Consider the following 23,911-nt stretch of genomic DNA (forward strand, 5'->3'; position numbering starts at 1 on the left):
TCTAGGTCACGCTCCTCTTATCAATCTAAGTATTCTCCAAGGTTTCTAAAACGACCACCACCTATTGATAGATCAAGATACGCACTGGATGACAGTGTAATCAGAACCCCATTTGTCCCACCTCGCCTCCAGCTAACCATGCATACTACCTATTTAGGCATTGCGGGGTTCAGCCCGGGCTGGCAATGAGTACACGAAGAAGGGAGAACGGAGTAGTAGGCCTGTCATCTTGTTGCTCTCGAATCCATCTCGTAGTCTTGTACCGAGTACGTACGTACTGATAGGTAGTTCATGCAAGCAAACGCAGCGCCTGAAGTGAATACTAAGCAATGTCAGATACTCTCCGGTGGGTTCAAAGTTTAAAGTCGTGCATTAACCACATATGTGCCTAGAGTACTCGGCGGCCGGGGTTTGACCTAATAGCAAGCAAGAAGCAATAATAAGCCATAGTGTAATGACAAAACAAAAACAGCCTTGCCTATTGTGAACCGTTCCTTTATTAGAATAAAAGACTAACTCCCCCCAAAAAATAATGACCTCGTATGTGAAAACTAAAATACATCCGTCCATCTCAAGCCTATTTCCCAGTCTTCGACTTCTTCTTCGGCCGCTCCTCCTCGGACATATCGGCATCACCATCCCCATCCTCGTCGCCGCCCGCATCAGAGGCATCGTCCATTTCCGCATCACTTCCGCTCCCGCTGCTCTCGTGCGCGGAGTCGTACTCCTCCGCGACGTCGGAGTCCGAGTCGGCGTGGAAGTCCTCGTCGACGGACTCTTCGTCTTCGTCTGCGGAGCCGCGGTCGGGGCGAGCGCCGGCTTCGTCGTCTGAGGACATCATGTCGTTGTCTAGGGCTGCGGCCATCAGGGCGTTTGTCTGGGTTTGAAGTTAGTTTAATAAGGTATGTAGGGTGAGTAGGGGGGTAAGGACGTACGTCGTCCGACATCTCATTCTTAATGCGGATGTTCTTGGCCTTGAAGAATTCTTCGAGGGGTTGTTGTTCCTCGCTGACGGCTGTTAGCAATGTTTTTCACAGAATGTGTGGGCTCGTCTGCGCGAGTTCGGCTTACCGGTTGATATTGCTGAACTGGTGCTCGCCCATGCCGGCCTTCAGGCTGACGGTGATATCAAATGTTCGGCTGGCTGAGATGGCGCCGCCAACACGGGACATAGTGACGACGGCGACGTTCTCCATTTGAATGTAGGTAGCAGGCTTGGGAACGAAGATCAAACTCTTATCCAAGAAGTATAAGAGACCCTCGTTGGCCTTGATTGAGCACTTCACTCCACTGTGTCCGTGGTGGCTGACAAAGTCCTTCGATGGCATGATAACCTTTTTTCCTGACAGACCACGGAAAACCTTTGTAACGACTTGGTGGATGGGCTCTTCGTAGCGGGACTCGAGCTTGTCCTTGTAGCGGGACTCGAGAAGTTCATCCGTCATGTTAAGCTCGAGGCTAATCTCTTCATCCAACTTCAACTGCATCACCAAGAAAGGGTAACGGGTCTGGCCTTGACGGAGGGGAGGTTCGAGGCCGAGAACAATAAGAGTATGGGTGTCGTCGTTCTTTGGGAGCAGGAAGAATTTCTTGATGGAGGAATATTGAATCTTGTAGTCGTATGTCTTTCCGCGCAACCGGAAGGAGGACTCGTACATATCGATGTCGAACCGACCTCTGGAAAAATGGTTAACATCAAGATGGAGCGCAAGCGATTGCACAAGACATACCTGGGCGTGAGATGAAGGACATCCAAAAAGGTCGCAAAGGTATCGCCAGCAACATCTCCAATCTCTGCCTTCTCCATAAGTAGCTCGTAGAACAGGTTGGCGGCGTTCTGTTCTTCGCCGTTTTCCCCACCTTCCTCTCCGTCCTTCTCGTCCGCATTCTCCTCCTTGATGCCATTCTCCGTCTTGACCGCCGTTCCGGGGATATAGAAACGCATCTCGACCAGTTCATCGGGGCCGGCCGCCGCTTTCCGACCGCGGTTCTTTGTGCTTCCGGCGGGTTTCGAATCATTGGGGTCAACGGAGAGGGAGAGTTCGACGGCGACCTCATTTTTACCAGCAAGGTTTGTGTTCGAAATTTCGGAGTAGGGGACTTCGAATGCGGGACGGTTCTGAACATTGAAGGCGAGCTCGGCCTTGGTGAATTCTGCTTTACCCCAGTTCCATCCTCGAAGTGCGTGTTCCCTTGTTTCCACGTTGATTCCGTACCAAATTTTGAATGCCTTGCTCAGTCGCTCGAAGTCCTAGAATTTTGCAGATCGATCGTAAGACCACTGTTCGGACGAATGCCAACTGGATCCCTACCTCTTGGTCAAATCCGTCGAGCTGAATGACGCCTGAAGAGCGCGATAGGATCTTCAGCTCAAACCCCTTCGCCGCCTTGCTCCATTGAGCCGCGCCGATGTTGCTGCTATCGAGTGTGAAGGTGTCGCCGCCGCCAGCAGGTCGCCAACCTAAGCCGGTCTCTGCAAGCTTGCACTTGCCGGACTGCTTTGAGAGGTCAAGGTAGATGTTATCAAAGCTCTCCCTGGTACCACAGTCAGTATTTGGGGTAGACGGGCGGATTTGAATGAAGCGCACATGTTGGAGGAGCTATTGGATATTGAACTGAGACTCGGAGGAAAAGAAAAGGTAGAAAGAGGTTGTTGAGAGTAAGGCGACGAGAAATATTGATGTAGCAGGTGTTTTCAGAGGGAGGTTGTTGGGGTAGAAGTTTTGATTGTTCAAACCGAGCTCAAACCGAATGAATCTGCATGGATCTCGGCATCAGAGTCGCGTTGCGGTCGCGTTGGAACTTGGCCACTTCCCGACTAAAGGGGCTTAGCGTTACTGCCTTGCTAATCAGGCCTCAACCATTACGTTCGGTGTACAGGCACTTGGTGAAGGATGTTATTCATTGCAACATTAACCAGGGACTATGATCTCAATTTACATATTCCATTGGCGATACCCTACATAAGGCTTCTATATATACATTTTGTTAATGACGGCATATGTTCAGATACAGCAGATAAGACAGAGCATGGCTTCCAAGGCTCCTCGCCATCAGTTGACCTGATCAGCGAAAGACATGCTAGGCTTGGCTTGATTCCAGACGATATACTTGCTGATGTAGAACGGGACACCAGCATTTCCACGCCCATCAACGACATTCATCCAGGTGCCACACATACCGGTGGTACCGTCGCCGTTCTTGAGGTTCTGGCCAGGGATGGTCACAGTGGAGGGACCACGGGTGACATTAGAGAAGACAAAGTCGAGATCAGGAAGCTCAGTGCCGCACGGGTACTCCCAGGATCCGGAGGAGTCGTCAGCGCCCTCAACAAGGGCCCAATAGGCGGCAGCTATGTCTGACGAGACGGATAAGGAGGCGGTGCCAGAGTCGAAGTCCATGTCAAGAGGGTCGGCGTCGAAAAGATCACCGCCAGATCCGAAGCTGACACCGAGACTCATCCACTGGCCTTCGTTGCCGGAGCTAGTATTGGCGACGGGAACTTCCGTGAAAGGGCCGGTGTACGCCTCTGGGTCGGAATAGCCGAAGTTGATGAAGCCGGTGTTGTTGAGCTTGAATGCCGTGCCGAAGATGGGCTCTGGGACATACGGCTCCAGACATTCCATGAAAGTGCATTGTGGGTTGGGCCGAATCGAGTTGAGTTTTCCGAAGCCTAAACCAACTGGTCCAGCGGTGTCGCGAGTGCCGTCGCTGCCCTCGCCGTATCGCAGATCATCGCAGACTCCGAGAGCAAAGTCGGGTACAATAGCACCGCCGATGTTGACGGTATCCCTGTACATAGGTCCAGAAGCCCCGGAGCCATCTGCATAGGCCAGGCCAAAACTGTACCCCTCAACTTCTCGTGACGTTGAGCTGTTGTTAGGGTTGTATACGGATCCCCGAGTCACGGTAATCTGCTGGTCCTCAGGCATCAGAGTGCTTGCTGTCCATCTAGACCCAAAATCAGCCAATTTCTTTGCGCATCAATCTTTGACTGGAGACGTACAGGTCAGAGGAGCCAGTGTCGATGTTCAGGAAGACTTGTTGGCCCCCAACCAGCACAGGCAGGATCCACCCGCCGCCATTCCAGATGTGATATACTGCACCAGTATCCCGCGAGACTATGTTGTTGCTGGGGATATATCGGTGTGCAGGGGCTCGAATACCTTGCTTTGCCGGAGCTGGTCTGGCGACTGCATCCGAGGCAAAAAGTAACGACGCCAGCGCAGGAAGAAGGACGACCATGACGGGAAAGGCTTAATGAGATGAGTCTGAAAAGGAAGTAAAGGAAATGGGCGTGTGGTGAGATGATGATGCAAGTTAGAATAATCAGCAGATCTCTGCAGCATCAGCCTTGTTTATATAGGGCATTTCTTTGCAGTACCTAGCAGTCTGCGGCTCAGACCGACTTGGGGCCAACATCGCGATGGCAGCGAGGCTAAGCAACGGCCCAATATCCATCATGGCAGTGATTTGCGCCGGTCAGCTTTGCAGACCCGCAAGCTGAGATTGTAAAAATAATGATTCGCACAGAAGCAGGGTGAGTGACTCCATAGAAACGGGACTTTTGCGCTAAAGCACTGTTTGGCCCCATGGAAGCTTCGCTCCGCCTCTTCCTTTAGAGCTTCGATAGAAAACTCGTTTTTGTATGCTCCTGGTCGAGTCGTGATTAGCAGGTTGAGACTCTATATACCCAACAGTTGGTAGTGCCAAATCTCGTTTTCAGCCGTTGGGTGGAACGCTGTGCAAAAGTGATACTCGGAGGTTTTAGTGAGACAATACGCTCGTTAAGGAGTTGAAGAGAGACGGCCATCGAAAAAGAAGGTGTAGGCTCCAAGCTTCTTTCAGCAAGTTAGGCTCATACATAGGATCGTACTTACCACTCCATACCATGCTTGAAGGTGTTTCATCCGACTTTCCTAGGTACTATGGCGACTATACCCGCATTCAAATACTCATATATAACTGCTCCGGTTTACAGGTATTAGCATTTCATGTCCCGCCCAGGGTAATTTCAGAGTTACTTCGTAAATACAATATCTCCACCGGGCCCTTTGATGTTGTCAATGGTTGCGGACAGGAATTGCTTGATGTTCCAAAGGTCAAAAGATCAGCTTGTACCGCGCCTGCGCCGATAATTAAATATGCAATTTGTTCGAAAGTGGTCTCTTCGCAATCTCAACGTCCAGCAGCCCGCAGTGCAATAACTGGTCTGCTTCGGAGGCCGAGTTTTAGGCCGGACAGCTACCGGATGCATGCATAGCCAGGCTCGTTCTCTCTGAACTGATTGTTGCTGTAGATGCTGACTATGATCACTGTTAAACAAAACCTCCGAGCATAGAGACGAGGCGCTGTGAACAAGGAGAGCGTTCATAAACCATGCCGGTCCTTCTTGGTGTTCTAAGCAGGAGCAACCCCCCTTTAAGCGTAGGATACTCCGTACATGGAGATAGGATCGAGATTCGAGATCCAAGCGCCGGTCGATTGCTGGGTTGCGGAGCGGCTAACTTGAAACACAGGCGTTTGTTTAAACTTCTTCTGCTGCGGGGGTACAGCAAGGATTGAGTCTGGCCCAAGGATCTGAGAGGCTTGAGAAGCGCGGACGTGCCTCAGCCATCAAGCCTCCAGCAAACACCCCAGCGTGGTTGTTCGTCCCTGTATACGTTCAGAGCCTTCAGTCTCTCAATCTCGCGAGGCGGGAAATCGGAATGCGAGAAGCCCAATTCCAAAAATAGTAGCTCGGCCTGGCCAGCCTAGGGATGGACAAAATAGCTGACGGTAATTACGGAAAGTTGAAATTTAAGGATTTTTTTGGTAAGGAATAATTCCTAACAAAAGAATAAAATCACGTGATTTACCGCCTCCTAATTAGGTTAGCGCTATAGTAAAATTATTAAGTAAAAAACTGCTAGTAAAGTAATAATTTTAACTTTATATATAAAATTAACTCCTTTTTAAAAAGCATAAATACAGGTAAGTTTGGACCTTTATAATATTACTTTTATTAATTAATAAAAAGTTTTTATTTAAAATATTATTATAAATATTATTACAGCTGCTTTTTTTTATATACACCCTTAAACTACCTGCCTGCTAGTTACTAAACTACCTGTAAATTAGCCCCTAAACTTAATTAATATAAGGTTATTTATATAGCTAAAGAAATAGTAGCTAGTTAATAAGCTTATAAACTTATTTATTAAGTATTTAAGCTAGCTTTATGGTATTTTTTTTATTTATATTAACTAGGAAGTTACTAAGCTGGAAAAAACTTTTTTTTAACTTTTAATTTTTAATAAATATTATTTTATTAAATTTTTTTAATATAGGGGCCTGTGGAACACTAGGAATTTTATTAATAAAATAAGTATTTTATTAAATAAAAATAAGCTTTTTAACTTACTTTATTTTTAATTAATTACAAAGTTTGGTATGTTATAGCTTTATTATAAAAAATAATTTTTTAGCCGCTATTAAATTAGTAGTTATATAATAAAGGTAAAGGGCTAGATTAATAAGTTTTAAAGTAAGGTATTTTTATTTAAGCGCTTAAATTAATTTTTTTTTTATAAAATTTATATAGTAAAAAGAACTTACCTACCTATTTTATTAATTAAAGGGCTGTAAAAGTAGTTTTTTTTTTTAAATTATTTTATTATAAAAGTAGTCTTGCTAATTTTAAAATAAAAAAAAGTTATTTAAACCTTTCTAGCTGCTATACTTAACTAGTAACTTATTAATTTTTTTTATTTATTTTTAATCCGCTAGCAAAACCTGCTTGTAAGCATTAAGTAAATAAAAATAATAAAAAAGCTAGTAAAGTATTATTATTTATTAATTTATTTAAAAAAGCTATTTAATATTAAAATATTAAGCTAGATTAGTATTAAAAGGGGGCTTTATTAATTTTTTTTTAAGATTTTTTTAAAGCTTTAGCTAGTGGTTAGTTACCTAGGTGTTAGTATTATTATTAGTATTATTATTATTAAGCAGGTAATTTTAAAGGCTTACTATTATAAGATTTAATTACTAGCCTTTAAAAATAGTAATCTTTAGATTTAGTAGCTTAAGTAATTAAATAAGGTTATTTAAATTACTTTAAAAAACTAAATTAATATAAATTAAAGTTATTTTAAAATTAGTTTTTTTTACTAGCTATGTTATAAACTTATAAGCCTAGTTTTTTATAGCTTTTTAAATTTACTAAATAAAAATAAGCATGTTATATTAAGATTCCTAGCAAGTAATAATTAAAGTAATTAAAACCTTAGTATTTTTATACTTAATAACCTAAAAGGCGTGGAGTTTTTTTAACTACCTAGGCGCTTTAGTAAAGTGTAATATAATTTTTAAGGCCTTATTAAAGGTGGCTTTAATAAAGGGGCAAAATTTAATAAAAAGATTTTTAATAACTAGTTAAAGGCTATGTAAATTATAAAAAATATAAAAAACATGTTTTATACCTAGCTTTACTATAAAATAATCTTATATAGTTATTATAATATTATAGGTATTAAAAAATAAAAAATTAATATAAAAAAAGTTAATACTAGCCTTATTTTTAATAAAGTACTTCTTAATATAGTTATATATTTAATTAAAAACTTAATTTATATCTAGAGCTATATTCCCTGGTTTCTTAAGGTAGTAAAAAAAGAAGTTTTTATAAGTATTAAAATATATAGTTATTATTTACTGTTTATTAACTATAGTTATTTTATTAATAATAATATTAAAATAGCATGTTTTTAAAAGCTTTATAGCTACAAGCTTTAAAATTTAAGTATAGTACTAGTTTAAAATTAGGCTAGTAATATTATAATAATTTAAAGCCTTTATATTAAAAAAAAAAAGTTTTTAAAAATAAGGGTTATTAAAAAAAGAAAAAGGCCGCGTGCTAGTAAAAATAACTATTTTAATAAGTTAATAAGCTTCTTGCTTAAAATTACTATTAAAAAAAAAATTAATTAATTAAAAAAAAGGCCTAAAGGTATTAATTTAATTAAGGCAAGGTAGTTAATGCACTTTTTTATAAGGTAGGTTTTTTATTAAGTAAAGTTTTTAGCGCGTGTTTAGGTGCAATATTTATATTTAATAATTATAATTTAAAAAAAGGTTTTTAAAACATGTTAAAAAATCTAAAAAAAATTATAAAAATATAAAAATACCTTTTTAATAATAATAGTATATATAAAATTCTTTTTTAATAAAGAATTTCGTGACCCAACTATATTAGTAAAGTTTTTTAATTTTTTAGTAAGGGTGGTAAAGTTTTAATATTTAAAAATATATATTTTATTAAATATAAGGTGTAAATTATAAATATAGGCCTTTGGTATTTTTTTTATATAAGTAATTAAAAATCCTTATATTTAATTAGCTAGTAAAAAAGCTAAGCACCAAGCTATATTTTAATTAATTAATTTAAACCCACTTTTATATCACGTGATTTATTACTTTGTTAGTAATAAATAAACCTTGGTTAGTAATTTTAGGTAAGGAATTATTCTTTACGGTAAATTGTACAACCCTAGGCCAGCCTATTCAAGGCGCACGATTTGGGCATGACCCTTCATATTTCACGCGGTCTCGGATGTTTCACGACATTCTACCGGCACTGGAGGACCAACCAGCCCTCCATCCCTTCCGTTACCCGCTCCAAGGTGCAACGACTGCTGTGAGTGTCGGAGGGCACACGAGTCATTGCAGGCAAAGCTACATAAACTCGGGAGCATGGCCATGGCTGAAAACCGGTGTCCAAAGTGTCTGTTTACAGGTTTCAGCGTGGAACATCATCCCACCCCACTGTGACGCGCAAAGGCTGGACCAGACCCGTGAAGATTGTGTGTGATTGGCAGTGGCTGGATCGCCCGGGCCAAAGTAATTCCCTGCCGCAACGGTCCCAAGGAACCTTCGTCCAGGTCCCGTCCCGCTGTTCCTGAAGACTGAGAGGGAGCAGGCTTCAGGCTTCACCAGCAAACCAAGGCCCTTGCCATGTCATTCGTTTGGCCCATCCAACTTCTTCCAGTCATTCACTCCTTTTCTGGCCACTGTTAATATTGCATTCACACTCTGTTGCTTGTTGTCTTTTTATTTTATATACTCTCTTTTCCCGAATTCTTACTGGTTTTTCTTTTTCCACATTCCGTACCCGGTCACTCCTTTTTCTCGTATTCTCGCCTGCGATACGTCAACGCCATCCACGACGTGACTTGGAATCTGCCGAGCAGCCCGAGCTGAACTCGATCTTCGTGTTCCTTCCTACGCCTCTCTGAATGTCTTGCGGGATAATATCTTCGTTTGAGTCTCCTTTATAGAAGTGTTGCGCTACTTCGGGCTGTCCTGTCGTCGCGATCCTGAACAATGAGGTGCCCCTCACTGTTTGGACCTGCGACGGCTGGCTCGTCGACAGCTCTGCAGCTATGGATCTTGGGCCAATTGTCCCGCATTTCTGCATTATCGTTCCAGCCAGTATCTAGCCCGGAACTGGACCTCTCACGTCTCGGACAAGTTGCTCTCACAGGTGACTTCGACGCCGTAACCTTCTACGAGTACGCCGAACAACGAGACGCGAAACTCGGCAACGATGACTCCCAGTCGATCCTCGCTCCTCTTCCGAATGGAATCCTCACCACACTATCTACCACCGACGCCGGAATCCGTGCAATGTGCGCCTTCACTAAGCAGGACGCGACACACTCTGGGATATATGTCGGAGGAAATTTCACCAGCCTAGGGGACGACAAGGCCCAGGGCTTCGCGCTTTATGATCCGAATTCGAACAAAGTGACAACCCTCCCAGGACTTTCGGGCTCAGTATCGGCATTGCTTTGCGACCAGGAAACCAGCACCGTCTACGTTGGCGGCTCTTTCACACAAGGGAATACATCGAATGCGGCGGCTTGGGTTGTTGGCGACGGGTGGACCGATTTATCGTTTGGTGGACTCAACGGACCGGTTAGCTCGATCATCAAAAATGACGAGGGCCATATCATCTTTGGTGGATCATTCGACGATATCGGCAACTCGACGAATCTGTCAAGTTCAACCAATTCTTCAACCAATTCAACAGAGAACACGGAGCAAGTCATCAATCTAGCAAATGCAACGATTACTTCGAGTACCACATCTACCAGGACAGGATTCACCGACCCCAAGAACATTATTTGCCAGACCAGTGGCGACGGAGGTGCGGGAGAGACGTGGTTGTTGGCAGACTATGCATTGGGATACTGGCGCGCAGATATGCGCTACAACTTCAGTCCGACTAGGCTCCGCGTATACAACACGCATTACGAGGGAAGGGGTACCAAGTCCTTTCTGTTCAGACGGCTGCCCGACAACGGAATCATGAATCTGACCTATACGGATCCCTCCACCGGAGATGATGTTAACTGCGACCAGTATTGCTCGCTCTCGGACAGCTCGGACGAGGAATACCGTGATTTCCGATTTGTAAATCAGGTTGGCATGACCGGATTCATGTTCGAGATTCGGGATTATTATGGCACTGGCGCCGGGTTGAATGGCATTGAAATATTCACAAATGGTGAGTCTAAGAGGAGACGATTCAGCGGTGCACGTACTAACAAATATAGATGTCTTCACTTATGCCATCAGTGACTTCAACGAACCCACCTGCGGCAACAGCAGTGGTATCTCTACGTCTAATGTGTCAGGATCGTGGACTGTCACTCAAGGAGACGACAGCCCCAACGACTATTTGACGGCGCAGGTATCTGACTCTGATGCGGCCAGCACTTATGTCGTTTTCGAGCCCAGCATCCAGCGTTCCGGCAACTACTCTATCCTCATGTCTACCCCCGGCTGTGTACAGGACGACACCTGCGACTCTCGAGGAATTGTCAACGTGACGGCTACTGTTCAGGCAGACTCTACGGACCGCATCGAGAAGCAGCTCTATCAGACGAACAACTACGAAAAGTACGATGAAATCTACACCGGTCCTGTAGACGTTAGCGATGATTCATTTCGTCCTCGTGTGACTCTTAGTCCAGTTGCTGGCCAAGGGGATATCACCGTTGTGGCTTCTCGAGTCAGGTTCCAGCTTATTTCGGCGTCCAACGACACGAGCATTGAATTGAATGGTTTATTCGAGTATGACCCTACTTCGAATAATGTCACTGCGAATCTACTGAAGTCAACAATCAACAGCGCAACGGCACAGCTAGATTCTGACGCGTCCATCAAGAGCTTAGCGACCCATGGGGGCGTGATCTATGCTGGAGGCAATTTTTCAAGCTCCAACATCAAGAACGTATTCTTGCTTGAGCAAGATGCAAATGCTACTGCCATGCCTCAAGGTGGCTTGAATTCTGAGGTAACCACAATGGCGGTCCTCAGCAATAAGCTTTATGCTGGCGGAAATTTCACTGGAACGGTCAACGGAGATCACGATCTCAACTATGTCGCCACCTATTCATTTGAGTCTAAATCCTGGTCAGCTCTTGGAGGGGGAGTCAATGGGCCAGTCAAGGGAATCTTTGCGCTTCCTTTGAATGTTTCAACCGACCTCAACGAGACAATTATCGCTGTCAGCGGTGACTTCGACGAACTTGTCGCTTTTGACGATTATCCCGCGGTTGCCGTTACCGGCTTCGCTGCGTGGGTTCCTTCGCGCAACAACTGGGTTCAAAACCTCAATGTCAGTCAATCACAATTCACGGGCCATCTTTCAGCTTTTGCGAGGTTCAACGGCACAACAATCCTGGGCGGAAGTCTATCATCAGGTGGACTGACTGCTGGTGGAGCGGTGGCACTACTTCAAGAAGATGAACTTCAGCTTGAAGCTCTGCTGAACAGCACCCAATCAACTGGTCAAACCGTCACTGGTATATATGACACAAGTTCCGGCCGCAACTTGACAATTCTTGGAGGTCACTTCAATGTGACCACGAATGGCTCTACAGTGCGCAACCTGGCCTTCTTGGACGGAAGCACTGGCTCTATAAGTGGCCTGGGGACAGAAATTGAAAGCAACTCCACGTTCCTCACTCTCGCCATTGCGAGCAACGTTCTGTACGCTGGCGGTAGGATCAGTGGAACAGTTGGTAACACCAAATTAGATGGACTGGTGCTGTACGACCTCCAAAATGGAACAATCGTACAGGAGCAGCCTTCGAGATTCAATGGCAAAAATGTGTCCGTGAACTCGATTGCGCCTCGTCCAGACTCCAATGAAATTTATGTGGGAGGTCATTTCGACGCCGCTGGTGCTCTGAGTTGCCCAGGCATTTGCTACTATGACACCGACAGCCAGCAATGGAACCGACCAGGAGTCGAACTTGAGGGAAGCGTTCTCGCGCTCAAGTGGGCTAATGACAACACATTGATCGCTGTTGGTAACCTGACTGTTGCAGGCAATGAGACCGCAGTCGCAAGCTATTCTACCAAAAAGCAAAACTGGGAGGTTTTCGAGGGGGCTTCAAGTTCGTCCATCCCAGGTACTGTTACGGCCTTTAGCCCGGCCAATGGGGACATGTCACGATTCTGGCTTGCTGGGCAGTCGATCAATGGCTCTAATTTTGTCGTCAACTATGATGGCTCTGCGTTCCAACCGCCGCAAGAAATCTTTGATGATGGCACGGTGATCAGTGGGCTCGATGTTCTCCCTCTAGCCGATGACCATGACGACAGTGATCTACTGAACAGAGATCTTGCTCTGTTGATTACTGGTCAAATAGCAGTCCCAGACTTTGGCATCGCCTCTGCTGCACTGTTCAACGGTACTGCGTTGATTCCCTTTATCATCTCATCTACATCCGATGGTCAATCCGGCCGCATGTCGCGCATGTTCTATGAGAACAGCAACCCCTATGCTAGAGAGAGTAAGTATTTGTCTTTACAGGAAGCCTTGATCAGTGCTAACAACATCTCTAGGTGGACATCGCTCCAACGGAATTGTTGTTCTGGTGGCCTTCTGCTGTGCGCTTGGCTGTGTTTTCCTGATCGTCATTGCTGGTGTCATCTTCAATAAGATTCAGCGACGCCGACAAGGATATATGGCGGCCCCTCAGGCAACCGGAACGGACCGACCGACCTCCATGCGTCGGCTCCCTCCGGAGTATCTCTTCAATTCGTTGAAGCAGCCCAACCCCGGGGCGCCCTCTATATGATTCGGAACATGACATCTAGACGACACCTTTCTTATCTATCAAAGATCGTTGGCCTTATTCGAACTTTTTAATTCTCCCTGGTATCTCGAACGGCGTTCGTGGGACATACCCTCTTATACCCTTAATTTAATTCCGCATATGTTGCGCACTTGGTGTGTTTTTCTGGTTTGGCATGTCTGGAGGACGGCCGTCTTTGCATTTGCGTTTATATTGCAAGTTCTGTACTATACCTCTCTGGTTTCGAGTGGAGATGCGATGTTACTAGCTACTGGAAATGTACATACATAGCATGCGCTAGATCGTGGAGCTATGGTTCTATCGACACCTAATCAGATCATCCCAGATGGTAAAACGCGGAGTAACCCCGACTTGCTGGAGATCACCGGGGATGTCCAGGTCGCAGCGTTCGAGCTCTCAGCTGCTCGTGAAATGTATTTGATAAGAGCCATGGCCATGTGTCGTCAACCGTGGTAGATAGCTCGTCAGCTCCATCCGCTGGGAGCTTGAGTCATGTCAGGCCATGTGCCCATCATCGCCACCGTCCGGCGTCCGCCTCCGCTCCCCGCTTCTCCTGGCTGTCCGAGCCCACCGCCGAGCCTCCGCACATCTTCAATTTCGCGGAGAGCCCCCAACTTCTGACACCATTTCCACGCTCGCTTTCCAGGGTGGATAGTCATCCTATCTATCCACTATCTGCTTTTTTAGTTTCATCCTTCTGCATTTACGAGATCATCTACCACAACCCCGATCCTCGAATGCTGTCGCTCCGCCGCAGACGTTACCGTACGGTATGCGATCCCGCACAGGCTGGTACGTGTATCCCCAGTCCCTTTCTCCGCTGTGTATCAGGTTCTTATCTGCTTAACCATGCGATTCATTCTGCGATGGCTTGAGCTGTTATAGCTTCAAAGAATTAGAGGCTGACCTGTGCCGGGATGCGTGATCGCATCCTCCTCTCTGGATAGTTTGACGTGTCGCACCCGCAAACTAAAATGTGAGTGGTTCTTTTACCTGCTTGCCATGCTTGACTACCGCACAGCGAAAGGAATGTTGCTAACCGTGCGCTTGAAACGGACTAGGTGACGAGCGAAAGCCCGTGTGTACCCAATGTCAGAAAGGTGGAAGGGAGTGTCGCCCGAGCGAAGGGGTTGTCTTTCGCCATCAGCAAAATGCTTCGATGAACGATAACATTGACAACGGCGGCCGCGGGAGCTTGAGGGGGTTCTACTCGTACAAGAACACGTTTAACAAGGATAGTGTTTGGCTGGACATTCCAAAACATGGTACGGTTGTCGATGGATTATGCGCTTGAACAAGTGACGGCTGACATGGAGCTTTTTTTGATGTAGTGATATTCGTCGACAACTCAGATCCGTACACGCAAGACTTGGAGCCCGCCCTAACAGAGTCCGAGGCCGCGTTACTGGCTGCGAATTCGCAAAGTGCGCGCTGGGATAATCCGCAGATAGCTCCGACGGAGAGGGAGGAGACTCAAGGCGTCGAGGCGCTCTCGACACTTGCAGCTGGAGCGCATGATCGCCTTCCGTATCCGGCTTTGGTAGTAGACCAACCGTCTGTTTCGACGCCTGGAAGCGTCACTACACCCTTCAGTTCTATTTCAACAACGATGCCCGCCTCTCATCCACATCGGATACCCCGGTCAATATCAGCGCAGATCTCTCCGCCCATCTCGATCCATTCTGATAATGGGAACAATACCAATATTCACTTCCTCCTTAATCCGTCGCAGTCTTTGTCGCCTCCAATTGATCCAACCATTCAGCGTACTCCAGATTCTGCTGGATCTCCATTACCACTGAAGCCAATCGAGAACAATCTGGAGGGGCGTGTGGAGACAGATTATGAGATAACTTTTCTTTTGAGGCACTTTTCAGAGGTTCCGGGGCCGTGGTAAGCTGTTACGGCAAACGATCCATCACGCTACAAGGCTGACATCTCTTAGGATGGACCTGTATGACTTTGGGACCTATTTTTCATCCCAGGTGCCAATCAAAGCACTTCGTAATCCATTACTCAAATACGCTGCTTGTGCACAAGCTGCAAAGCAGCTAGGGCACGTCCATGTATCCAGATCTGTCGGAGTCCGTCTAAGTCGAGCGTTTTCAGGAGTGCAGAAAGATTCCACCAATATCGACTGGTGCTGGAAAGGGGCCAAATACTATGAGAAGGCCATTCAGCTCTTGATGAAGGAGCTACAACCCAATGGTGGCAACCGTGATATGACGGCTCAAGGCAAGGTAGATGGAATGAGTGATGACGCTGATGCACAGCGTGCACGGAGTTACACCGTGTATAGACTCTCACATGGAGTCCGCTCGGATGAAATATTGGCAGCCACTGCTATTCTGTCTGTGTACGAACTACTTGATGCAACGGGTCCGGCATGGAACCGGCATTTGAGTGGCGTCAAGTCATTACTGGACCTAGCGGAGGTTGGAATGCGACCACTCCAGCGCCTACCACCCGGGGACCTCTCCCTGCAGCTCACAAGACCGAGTCTCTCTAAGGCTAGAAAAGCAACTTTTTGGAACTTTGCTCGGCAAGATTATCTCTCTGCTTGTAAGTTCACTGGCTTCTCATACCCCCTGTCCGTTTAGCCTGCTGACATTTGCTAGTTATAAACGGAAGTCGCACCAGATTACACACTGAAGATCTCGCCCTGTGGACAGAGGCAGGTCTTAAGATCGATAGCCTAGGATTTGTGCGCCCTAACAATGCGAGCGCGGGCGGGCACCCGGGAGAGGGTATAATGCAGGAAGACTCGATCTCCAATGCGCTGGTTTGGATCATCTCCAAGATCATAAACTTCATAAGCCCGAACAAAAGTGCACATGTCGGACCCCCAGGCGCGGTAAACTCGAGCCCCATGGGTCTTCCCCAGCAAGTCTCGCTAGAGCGGTGGTACCGTCTTGAAGCCGAGCTTGATGTGTGGTACAAAGGTCTGCCGGAAACATTCCACCCATGTGCTCGTATCGGCATCCCAGAGACCGCAAGTCAGAGCGATAAAACTGACGATGCGCCGTCGTTGTCTGAGATATGGTATAGTATACCAATGTGCTCGTCCGCCATGCAACATTACCACATGGGTCGCATCCTGCTCCATATCCACAAGCCGCCGCAGCCCAGCGGTGCAACGAATCCGATCACCAGCCGATACAACTCGACCGATATCCAGTTTCACAGCCGTGAGATCGTAGGCATTGCCATGGCCTGTCCGGCGGGTTCAGTGCGGATCAACTCTCTCCAGCCGCTGTTCGTTAGCGGTCAATGCCTAACTGATCCTAGTGAGCGGCGAATGGTTCTGCGGCTACTGCAAGATATTGAGAAGGACTTAGGCTGGGCAACTGAGTACCGCGCTCAGCAATTGCGCAGGGAATGGGGCTGGGATAAGGATACTGATGTCACGGGTGTTTCTTGATGGCTCGGTTTCACAGTCCATCGGTCCCTTTTCGGCTCGACCAATGCATGAACAGCTGGAATGGTCTTTCATCAGGCCCCACATGCTAGAATCTAGCTTTCAGCTTGGCTTCGTTTTCACATACTGCGGTCCCTTGCGCCCACACGACTCGTCAAGTGGAAGCATTATACCGCCAGAGAATCATCTCGACTCACTGTTTAGAGTCGTGGTTCTCACTTATAGTAGTGTCTTACTACAACACCATCAATTCTCACCTTCATGACCTCGAGGATGGGGCGGGAGCGTCCGTACTCCCTGCATTCTTAGGGGTGGCCGTTTACTAGCGTCGAATCTCTGCTTGTGTTCACATCTGATACCATTTGCTTCCTTCTTTTTATTCCGGGGGTTATCATTCTCGGGACAATTCTACTTGCTTGCATTAGCGTGGCGCATTGGTATATACTCATTCTTTGATAGCTTTTTGGCATACCATTCAGCCGTGTATTATTTGGCTCACATTCGAAATACTCTAATGGCAGTAGGTCTTAAATGATTCAGTCAAGTTCCTTTGGTGAAGAATTCCGAGCACCCCTGCAAGAACGGACAGGGGTTTCGGTCTGCTGACCTATTTATTCTCCGGCCAGGCAAACAGACTGCAGCTGCACCTGCACCTCTGCTTGAGTCAACCTCATCACCCCCTCATCTCGCTATAGCACATCCGCGACAATGCTCGTCGACACTGACGTCCTCATCATCGGCGCCGGGCTATCCGGCGTGGGCTTCGCAATTCGTCTCCAGCAAAAATACCCACGCACATCCTTCGAGATCTACGAGAAGGACGAGCAGCTCGGAGGGACATGGTGGGCGAACACGTATCCCGGCTGTGCTTGCGATGTACGCAGCGATCTATCCCCTCCTTCCTCCCCTAGTCCCTGATACATGACGCTGCACAGGTCCCCTCCCACCTCTACTCGTACTCCTTCGCGCTCAACCCCGACTGGAGCGCGCAGTTTTCGTCCCAGCCCGAGATAGCCGCGTACTGTCGGGCCGTTGCAGAGGAGCACGATATCCCGCGGCACATCACATTCCGCTCGACCGTTCAGGCGGCGGTGTTCGATGAGCCTTCGGGGACGTGGGCTGTCCGCATCCTCGACCAGCAGACGGGACAGATCTATGAGCGGCGGGCGAGGGTGCTTATCTCCGCTGTGGGCTTGCTCTCGGAGCCGAATGACTGTGAGATTCCCGGGGCTGAAGAGTATAAGGGACGGCTTTTCCATAGTGCACGTTGGGACCATGGGTTCGAGTGGGAGGGGAAGGATGTCGTTGTTGTTGGTGCGTTGCTTTGCTTCCCCGTACCGTCGCAGCATTTAAGTCTGGAGGCTGACCTGACCTGTATTGTGCTTGCAAAGGGAACGGCTGCAGCGCAACGCAGTTCGTCCCTATCCTAACCAACACCCCCGGGAGCGCCAAAAGCGTTACGCAGTTCATCCGGCAGCCTCACTGGCTCGAGCCCCGGCCAAACCCTGTATACCCGGCCGCCGTCAAATGGGTATTCCGGCATGTTCCCCTCGTGATGCGATGTTTCCGATATGCGATCTTCCTCTATCTGGAGAGCTACTTCAGCACATTCAAGGTCGTGGAAGGGAGAAAGACCCGTGGACAAAGAATGAGGTCCCAAATCGCTTACTTGAAAAAAATGGCGCCGGAGAAGTATTATGATATGCTGATTCCGATGATGGAACTGGGCTGTAAGCGGCGAGTCATGGATACGGATTACCTTGCTTGTCTGCACAGGGAGAACATGGAGCTTGTTCGGCATGATCCGATTGAGCGGATTACTGCGCACGGCGTGAGGACAGAATCGGGCAGGGAAGTCCACGCGGATGCAATCGTCCTCGCAACGGGATTCAAAGGGTCCCAGCCTCTGTTCCCTCTGGGAAATGAGATCCGCGGCGAGGGCGGCGTGAGTATAAGTGAGCATGTATGTCCTGCCCTATATATCCATGTATAGCCTCGCAAGTATGCTGATATGTGAACTTGTGCAGTGGAAGATCAGCACAGCGCACGCCCCCAACGCATACTACGGCACCTGCGTCTCGCACTTCCCAAACCTCTTCATCCTCGTCGGACCGAATACAGCGACGGGCCATACATCCGTGCTGTTCACCGCGGAATGCCAGATCGAGTTTACGCTCAAGGTGCTCGATCCTATACTGGCTTCTCTGCACCCATGCCCATCCAAGCCATCCGTCGTATCGAAGCTGTTCCGGTTCATCTCGAAGCCGTTCACGCGCCGTCAGAAGACAGTGAACAAGCCGAATATAGTCTGCCTTACACCCCTCGCAGAGGAAAAGGAGAGCCAGTGGGTTGATGAAGCCAGTAGGGGCTTTGTTTGGACGAGCGGGTGCGCGAGCTGGTACTTGCATTCGTCGGGGCGGAACACGACGCTTTACCCTGCGAGTCAGGTGGCTTTTTGGTTGAGGAGTGTGCGCGGGCCTGGAAAGGGGGATTTTGTGTATAGGAGGAGTCCCGGGAGGTGTTTGGAGGGGGATGGCGTGAAGTATGCTGATCAACTGATGGATTAGGTCCTGGTTTATTTTTGGTTAAGGGAATTGGTTTGGAAAGATAAGAATTGGACATGACATGATCTTGGGGTACAATGTTCAGGAAACCTATCTGTCAGAAACCAATGTTACGTGAAGGGAGAAAGTTGGGATAATGAACTTTTTTATATTTTGAATCTCATTGACTCGCGGCAACCTTGGCCACAGACCTAGCTAGCAGATAAGATAGCTCCTTCCTTCTAACTAAACCCAACACCAGCTCTTCTCTGAAAGACCATCCATTTCGGAATGGACAAAGAGAGCGGCGTGACCTCGACTCGTCGACAAAACAACCAGACCCGGGATATCACACACTAACGGGAGTAAACCGCTTAAGCGACCATGGTGCTGGCAGTAGCGGACTCGTACTTCCAGGTGGGGGGGAGGACACCGACGGTCTTGTAGTAGCGGGACAGACGGTGGATACGGGACTCGATGAGAATGAGGCGGAACTTGCTGTCCTTGTCCTTGCGGTTGCGCTCAAGGTGCTTGCGGACGGCGACGGCCTGGAACATACCAATGAGCATACATTCATTCGGTTTGAAGGGCATTAGAGTGCGTAGTGTGCTTACCTTCTTGATGAGGTGGTACAGGTCCTCAGGGATCTCGGGGGCAAGGCCTGTGGGACATCACTCCGTCAGTTTTTGAAACCAAACAGAGGCATAACCGCAGCTGCATTTCTGCGCGCTGGGTGGCTTTCTACGAATGGCGTGGCGCTGGTGAAGTTGGGATTCTTGCGCGAGAGTAGGCAGTCGGTCGCTGGCGGAGGAGGATTTCATCGCGACGAAATCTCAACCTGTTCATGGTTTTCTTGCGCATGGAATCTCTTCCTCGCCAGAGACCGCCCAATTCCTGCCCTCGACGTAATTATCCGTCATTCGCCCAGCACAACCGGTCTACGCGAAGGAAGCAACAAAGGTGATGTCGTACCGTTGGACTTCAAGATACGGAGGATCTTGTTACCTGTTGACCGTTAGCCTCAATTCTTAAATCCAACAAGAACCCGATCCCAACGTACCAGTGACAGTCTTGACCTGGGCAACACCGTGGCTGTCACGGAGGACAACACCGATCTGGGAAGGAGAAGCACCCTTCTTGGCGAGCTTGCAGATCTGGTCGACAACCTGCTCGGTGGTGATCTTAACCCAGGGAGCGGGGGTGCGAGAGTAAGGCAGAGCAGAAGAGGCAATGCCCTTTCCCTTGGAGTGAAGACGACCCATTTTGAGTGATTGAGGTGGTGTGGTGTGGTTGTCGGACGGGTTGCGGTGTTGGCGATAGCAAGTCGGTCGGAGAGAATCGAATCTTGAATTTGTCGGCGTTGAGGTTTGCGAAATCGAGTGTGGGGACTGAGTCATGTGATGCGTTGTGGGTCACGTGCTTATGCTTCGCTTAGCTCTTAAGATCCAATCAATTTTTTTCCTTCTCTTGTTCTTCCAGACTTCGACCGACCGCTCGTGTTTTGAACCCGACCGCAGAAATTTCTGTCAGTCGGTCAAGGGTCATAATTATTCTTTCGACTACGCGAAAGCGACAGCGTTGATGCTCCGTGTTTCTCGCAGAGGGAAGCTTGTCGTTCGCATGGAGTTTGAGCGGATGGAGGATTGGGAAACGCTCTGGGAGCGTAGTAGCAAAGGTAGGCTTTCCCACCACCTGCTCCTCTATTTCTTGCATGATGAAACACACCTTTCTTTTATTTATTTCTGGTACCTCTTATGTCAGGGTCTCGATCCTCGTGGTCGAGCCCAATGATCTAAATGGACTTCTGATACTGCTTCGTTCCTCGATCGTTACTCAGTTGCTTTTGGAGGAGCTTAACTAACTCGCTTCGAGTAGGACTTGACAGACCTCCCGGACATTCGTCCCACCGTCCGCGACTTGGAGTACAACCAAAGACTCGGGGTTTTAGAGCAGATAGCGCACTAGTGTTGAATGGAAATGCCACGAGCTTTACCTTTTGTCTTTGCCATGTGGAAGCTTGTCATCGATCCCGCATACATTACGGAGTAAATCAAGATCTTGAGCTTTGGGTAGATGAATGTCCTGAACTAGGACTAGGTTCTTGCTTGTTCAAATGCACAACCGGGCCGTTGAAACCCCGCCTAGTTGCTGGCCAGCTTCTGTAACTGGAGTCCTTTCGACTCCGACCAAGGGCCCAAAGCATACCAGCTATGGAGAATGGTCAACTTTGGGGGGCTAGCATAGAACGAGTGGTTTCATGGTTCGCCCATGTACTCGAGCAAGGCGAGACCCTGAAACGTCGCGCATGTTGCCGAAACATGGAAGAGATGTAGTAAGTCCACTCAGAGGAAACCCATCAGAGAGCAAGGGTACTGTAGGATTCCAATCCTTCTCGGCATTGCTCAGAGGGTCTTGATACAAGCCCCGCGTAGCAAGTCGCAAGCTCTTTGCAATGGTTACACCACTCGCAAGCTCTCAAAATTGTTCCAGGCTGGATCACGGCGTAGAAGCAGGACCGCGCATGAACAGCTCATTCCTGCAGCCCTGCGTTGGGGAACATCCTTGCTAAACCTCTGCGGACTCGCGGAGTAAAGCCTGTGTAAGTCCAAGCGTAGGAACTTTTGTTCCTGCACTGTTCCGTCGACATCCAGGCGGGATTCTTGTGTGTAACACCAAAGTTGATTCACCGGACACGGGTCGCAGACAACCTTGATCATGACGATTCACTGATCAACCTCGGAATCGAGAGCATGGGATCCCAGCTTCGTAGCTCTGCAAGCTGCCAGTAGTGAAGTGAACAAGGTCATGGTTATGAGAGATGCTGCATCGCAACTTGGAGTCAATGATGGCGATGATGACAAAAGCTGCATCGTAGGGTCCCTGCGTCGCTCCACGATACCCAGTCGCTAGGTTAGCCGGAACCTAAAGAGCGAGAGATAGAGCGAACTGTAGTCTGTATCTCAACATCATGCGCGCAATCCGCGATCTTGGCTTAGCAGTCCGCTCGAGTCTCGCAAGTCGATAGGCACGCCGGGAAAAGAGGGTCAGCTCGGCGAGGGCAAACATGATATGCAGTCGGCTATCTAGTGTTGACAGTTGGTCGGCGCGGGGAATAATAGGGGAAGAGACCGATCCTGACGAGAATGACGGCGGCGGCATCGTATGGAATCGGCAAATCAGGACTGTATACAACGGTCAAGTATGGTCTTGTAAAGACAATGGCTGTACAGAGTTCACCATCCCGTTTGTATCTCAGCCGATAGCTTCAAGGCGCTGCACGCGGCACGGCGGCCGAGAAATCAACAAGACTGCAAAGGCAGTTATGAGTGAAGTCGATGCAGAGCTGCCGAATCCCACGAGCTGCGGTCAGCTTGATGACGGGCCTATAGTCACCGCGGGTGGCTTGCCTGCAGCACCAACAGGTCTCACCGTCACCCCTAGCCCTAAGTAGGCGGCGCCGATTGGCTGGAAGAGTATGTGATCTTGCCGACCGCGCGCTTATGCGTTGGCCATACAGCTGAAGCATCTGCAGCGTTACTGGAGTGGCTGCATTGCGGAGGATCGACGAGAGACGCCACGGGCTGTGATGCTGATGAGATCTTGCAAACATGACCTGTGCTTGATTCCTTTCGTCATGTCAGTCAGCCGATTCGCTATTCTCCAAGTCGCTGGCTTTAATAGCCAAGGTTTCCTATCGCCATTCGCTAGGCTCGCTTCGATGATAAGAACGGTAGTCGTGAGTTTGAGGATTGTCGCTTCTGCTGGCCGATGACTTGTTGACCTTCCCCTCAGCACGAAACGGGAGCCTCCGGTCTCCGTTGAGTAAGGTATCCTGGTCTATCCGTTGGCTGCGGCATTTCGTCGTTCATGCGACGCCATACTCCGTAACGTCAAGGACATGGAAAGTAATGATCGCCGGATGCTACTCCGTAGGGTTGGTACGGCGCAGAGGCGTCGCTAAGCAATCGAAGTTCTTTGTCCTGCTTTCCGCCATCAAGTTCGGAGGCTTCCGAGTCCAACGTCCACAGCCTCCTTCGGTTTCTATCGATGGAGTACCGTATACTTGGCACTGTACCTCGAGAAATCCGGGGGATGCAACAGCGCCGCGTAATCTCCTAGAAGGTTAGATTTTTCGATTGCATAACCAAGCCCTAGATCGCGTCTTCATGCCGCTGATGTGAGCAATGCAAGTTCATCACACAGTAGAACCAAAGCAATTCCACTCAACATAATGGAAATTTCGGCGAGTATGCTCAAAATGCAGCGGCGGAGAGGTGCACACCGGCGGAGACGAATGCAGAGTTGAATCGAAGCTGACAAAAGATCCAGAACTTCATTGCTTACTGCGGAGCAGGGACCAGGGCCGGAGTAAGCTGCGAGCAATGAGTTGATTGTCGCGTCGTATTCTATATATTGTGGCTGCAATCGAAGGGTCTCGAACGTTACACTAAGTTAATTGCCCTCGTCGGGGACTCGGGGTAGAGCTGATCTCGATGGGATTGAGATGTCGGATTCGTGATCGAGGCCAATTTCGTATCTCGGGGATATCCACAATCCAGTCTTGGTAGACTCTGGGCATAAGATTCAATGCGCGGTTACTAACAATTTGGAGATTGCATTGATTGAATCCCCATGCGAAGACAAAATAGCGCTGTCGCAATCTGCACTCCGTATTTAATGCCTGGCAGGTATTTTATGGCTTATGACATACCCGTAGACTGTCAGGAGGGACTGTCAATGACCTTACTCCGTATCAGCAAGCACAATAGCGGAAATGATAGGCGTTTTGGATCTGA

At 48.1% G+C, this 23,911-nt stretch overlaps 5 protein-coding genes across 5 annotated transcripts; 3 read left to right on the top strand and 2 right to left on the bottom strand.

The window, feature by feature from the left end:
• Positions 1-577: 577 nt before the first annotated feature.
• DSM5745_04076 (FACT complex subunit POB3) lies at positions 578-4,245 on the bottom strand (the record flags this gene model as incomplete). Its single annotated transcript, XM_026746092.1, has 7 exons — positions 578-877; positions 936-1,008; positions 1,072-1,677; positions 1,731-2,251; positions 2,313-2,535; positions 3,112-3,951; positions 4,007-4,245. 7 exons carry the CDS (start codon positions 4,243-4,245, stop codon positions 578-580), a joined length of 2,802 nt encoding a protein of 933 aa, XP_026605088.1.
• Positions 4,246-9,363: 5,118 nt separating this feature from the next.
• Positions 9,364-13,136, top strand: DSM5745_04077 (putative cellular morphogenesis protein (Rax2); the record flags this gene model as incomplete). Its single annotated transcript, XM_026746093.1, has 3 exons — positions 9,364-10,549; positions 10,599-12,848; positions 12,901-13,136. 3 exons carry the CDS (start codon positions 9,364-9,366, stop codon positions 13,134-13,136), a joined length of 3,672 nt encoding a protein of 1,223 aa, XP_026605089.1.
• Positions 13,137-14,313: 1,177 nt separating this feature from the next.
• DSM5745_04078 (uncharacterized protein) lies at positions 14,314-16,575 on the top strand (the record flags this gene model as incomplete). Its single annotated transcript, XM_026746094.1, has 4 exons — positions 14,314-14,419; positions 14,486-15,047; positions 15,100-15,716; positions 15,773-16,575. 4 exons carry the CDS (start codon positions 14,314-14,316, stop codon positions 16,573-16,575), a joined length of 2,088 nt encoding a protein of 695 aa, XP_026605090.1.
• Positions 16,576-17,280: 705 nt separating this feature from the next.
• DSM5745_04079 (uncharacterized protein) lies at positions 17,281-18,925 on the top strand (the record flags this gene model as incomplete). Its single annotated transcript, XM_026746095.1, has 4 exons — positions 17,281-17,448; positions 17,508-17,886; positions 17,964-18,527; positions 18,600-18,925. The coding sequence occupies 4 exons, from the start codon at positions 17,281-17,283 to the stop codon at positions 18,923-18,925; spliced, it is 1,437 nt and encodes a 478-aa protein (XP_026605091.1).
• A 564-nt stretch (positions 18,926-19,489) lies between these two features.
• Positions 19,490-20,377, bottom strand: DSM5745_04080 (40S ribosomal protein uS15; the record flags this gene model as incomplete). Its single annotated transcript, XM_026746096.1, has 4 exons — positions 19,490-19,663; positions 19,730-19,776; positions 20,088-20,120; positions 20,176-20,377. The coding sequence occupies 4 exons, from the start codon at positions 20,375-20,377 to the stop codon at positions 19,490-19,492; spliced, it is 456 nt and encodes a 151-aa protein (XP_026605092.1).
• Between the last annotated feature and the right edge of the window lie 3,534 nt (positions 20,378-23,911).

Source organism: Aspergillus mulundensis (genome assembly GCF_003369625.1).
Source record: "Aspergillus mulundensis strain DSM 5745 chromosome Unknown scaffold_3, whole genome shotgun sequence".
Classification (NCBI taxonomy): domain Eukaryota; kingdom Fungi; phylum Ascomycota; class Eurotiomycetes; order Eurotiales; family Aspergillaceae; genus Aspergillus; species Aspergillus mulundensis.